The sequence below is a fragment of the Perissodus microlepis genome, chromosome 18 (assembly GCF_051167445.1).
Source record: "Perissodus microlepis isolate ML-2025 ecotype Zambia chromosome 18, ASM5116744v1, whole genome shotgun sequence".
Taxonomy (NCBI): Eukaryota; Metazoa; Chordata; class Actinopteri; order Cichliformes; family Cichlidae; genus Perissodus; species Perissodus microlepis.
Genome location: NC_140478.1, coordinates 8,195,001 through 8,195,751, shown reverse-complemented (window position 1 = coordinate 8,195,751; position 751 = coordinate 8,195,001). Strand labels below are relative to the sequence as shown.

The window sequence follows — 751 nt, the reverse complement described above, 5'->3', positions numbered from 1 at the left end:
TTAAACAACACTAAGGGGAATTTTCAGGAGACTCTTTTTTCCTCTAACAAAGCTGGGAACTGGGTTGCAAACCTCTTCGGGCACTCCCAGCCTCTTCGCAGGAGTGAATGGAATGGACATCTTGAAAAGATCTGGTCCGTACTCTTTATAGTTCTCCATCGCTGTTTTGGAAAAGATTGTACCCTGCAGCCAAACAGAGAGATGAAATTCATACGCATCTTGAAAAACTGAAACAAAACGGATTAAGTGCTGAGCTGTATGCACAGATGCAACAGCGTTGATTCGGACCCCCGAGGCTGCCCACTCGATGGCGAGACTCTTAGTTAAGTTATCCACCGCTGCCCTCGCTGCTCCTGTGTGGCTGTCGAGGAGGAGGAGACACACCACGCAGCAGGCAAATCATTTTTTTTTAAACTGTGTGACTTTGCAGATTTGTGTGTATATAATGAGGGAAACTGTTCTTACGCCGCGTCTGGGAAGCCGTTCCACATGTTGGCAATGATGCTGACGATGGCGCCTCCGTGCTCCTTCATCCATGCTTTGTAGACTGGAGGGGAGAACAATGACGGTCACGCTGAGAGACCAAACCACAAACACCAAAGCCTGTGTTGTTTCTGGGCCCCGCTGAGGAAAACCGAGGGAGCGTAGCACCAATAGCGCCCTCTTCTGGATCTCTTCCTGTAGCTTTTTGCTTTATCTCTGTAACCTTTGAAAATACTGCAGACCAAATACCAGTTTCCTTCACTTCCAT

The 751-nt window shown here is 48.1% G+C and overlaps 1 protein-coding gene across 1 annotated transcript; it reads right to left on the bottom strand.

Moving 5' to 3' along the window:
- LOC146367170 (peroxisomal trans-2-enoyl-CoA reductase-like) lies at positions 1-751 on the bottom strand. The gene is made up of 4 exons (XM_084912633.1): positions 733-751; positions 466-547; positions 265-361; positions 1-183 (listed from the first exon to the last, which is right to left on the bottom strand). The coding sequence occupies exons 1-4, from the start codon at positions 749-751 to the stop codon at positions 1-3; spliced, it is 381 nt and encodes a 126-aa protein (XP_084768759.1).

Coding starts and splice junctions, on each gene's coding strand:
- LOC146367170 (XM_084912633.1), bottom strand. Junction 362..465: donor AACGGCTTCCCAGACGCGGC/GTAAGAACAGTT, acceptor CCTCCTCGACAG/CCACACAGGAGCAGCGAGGG. Junction 184..264: donor GAATCAACGCTGTTGCATCT/GTGCATACAGCT, acceptor GTTTGGCTGCAG/GGTACAATCTTTTCCAAAAC.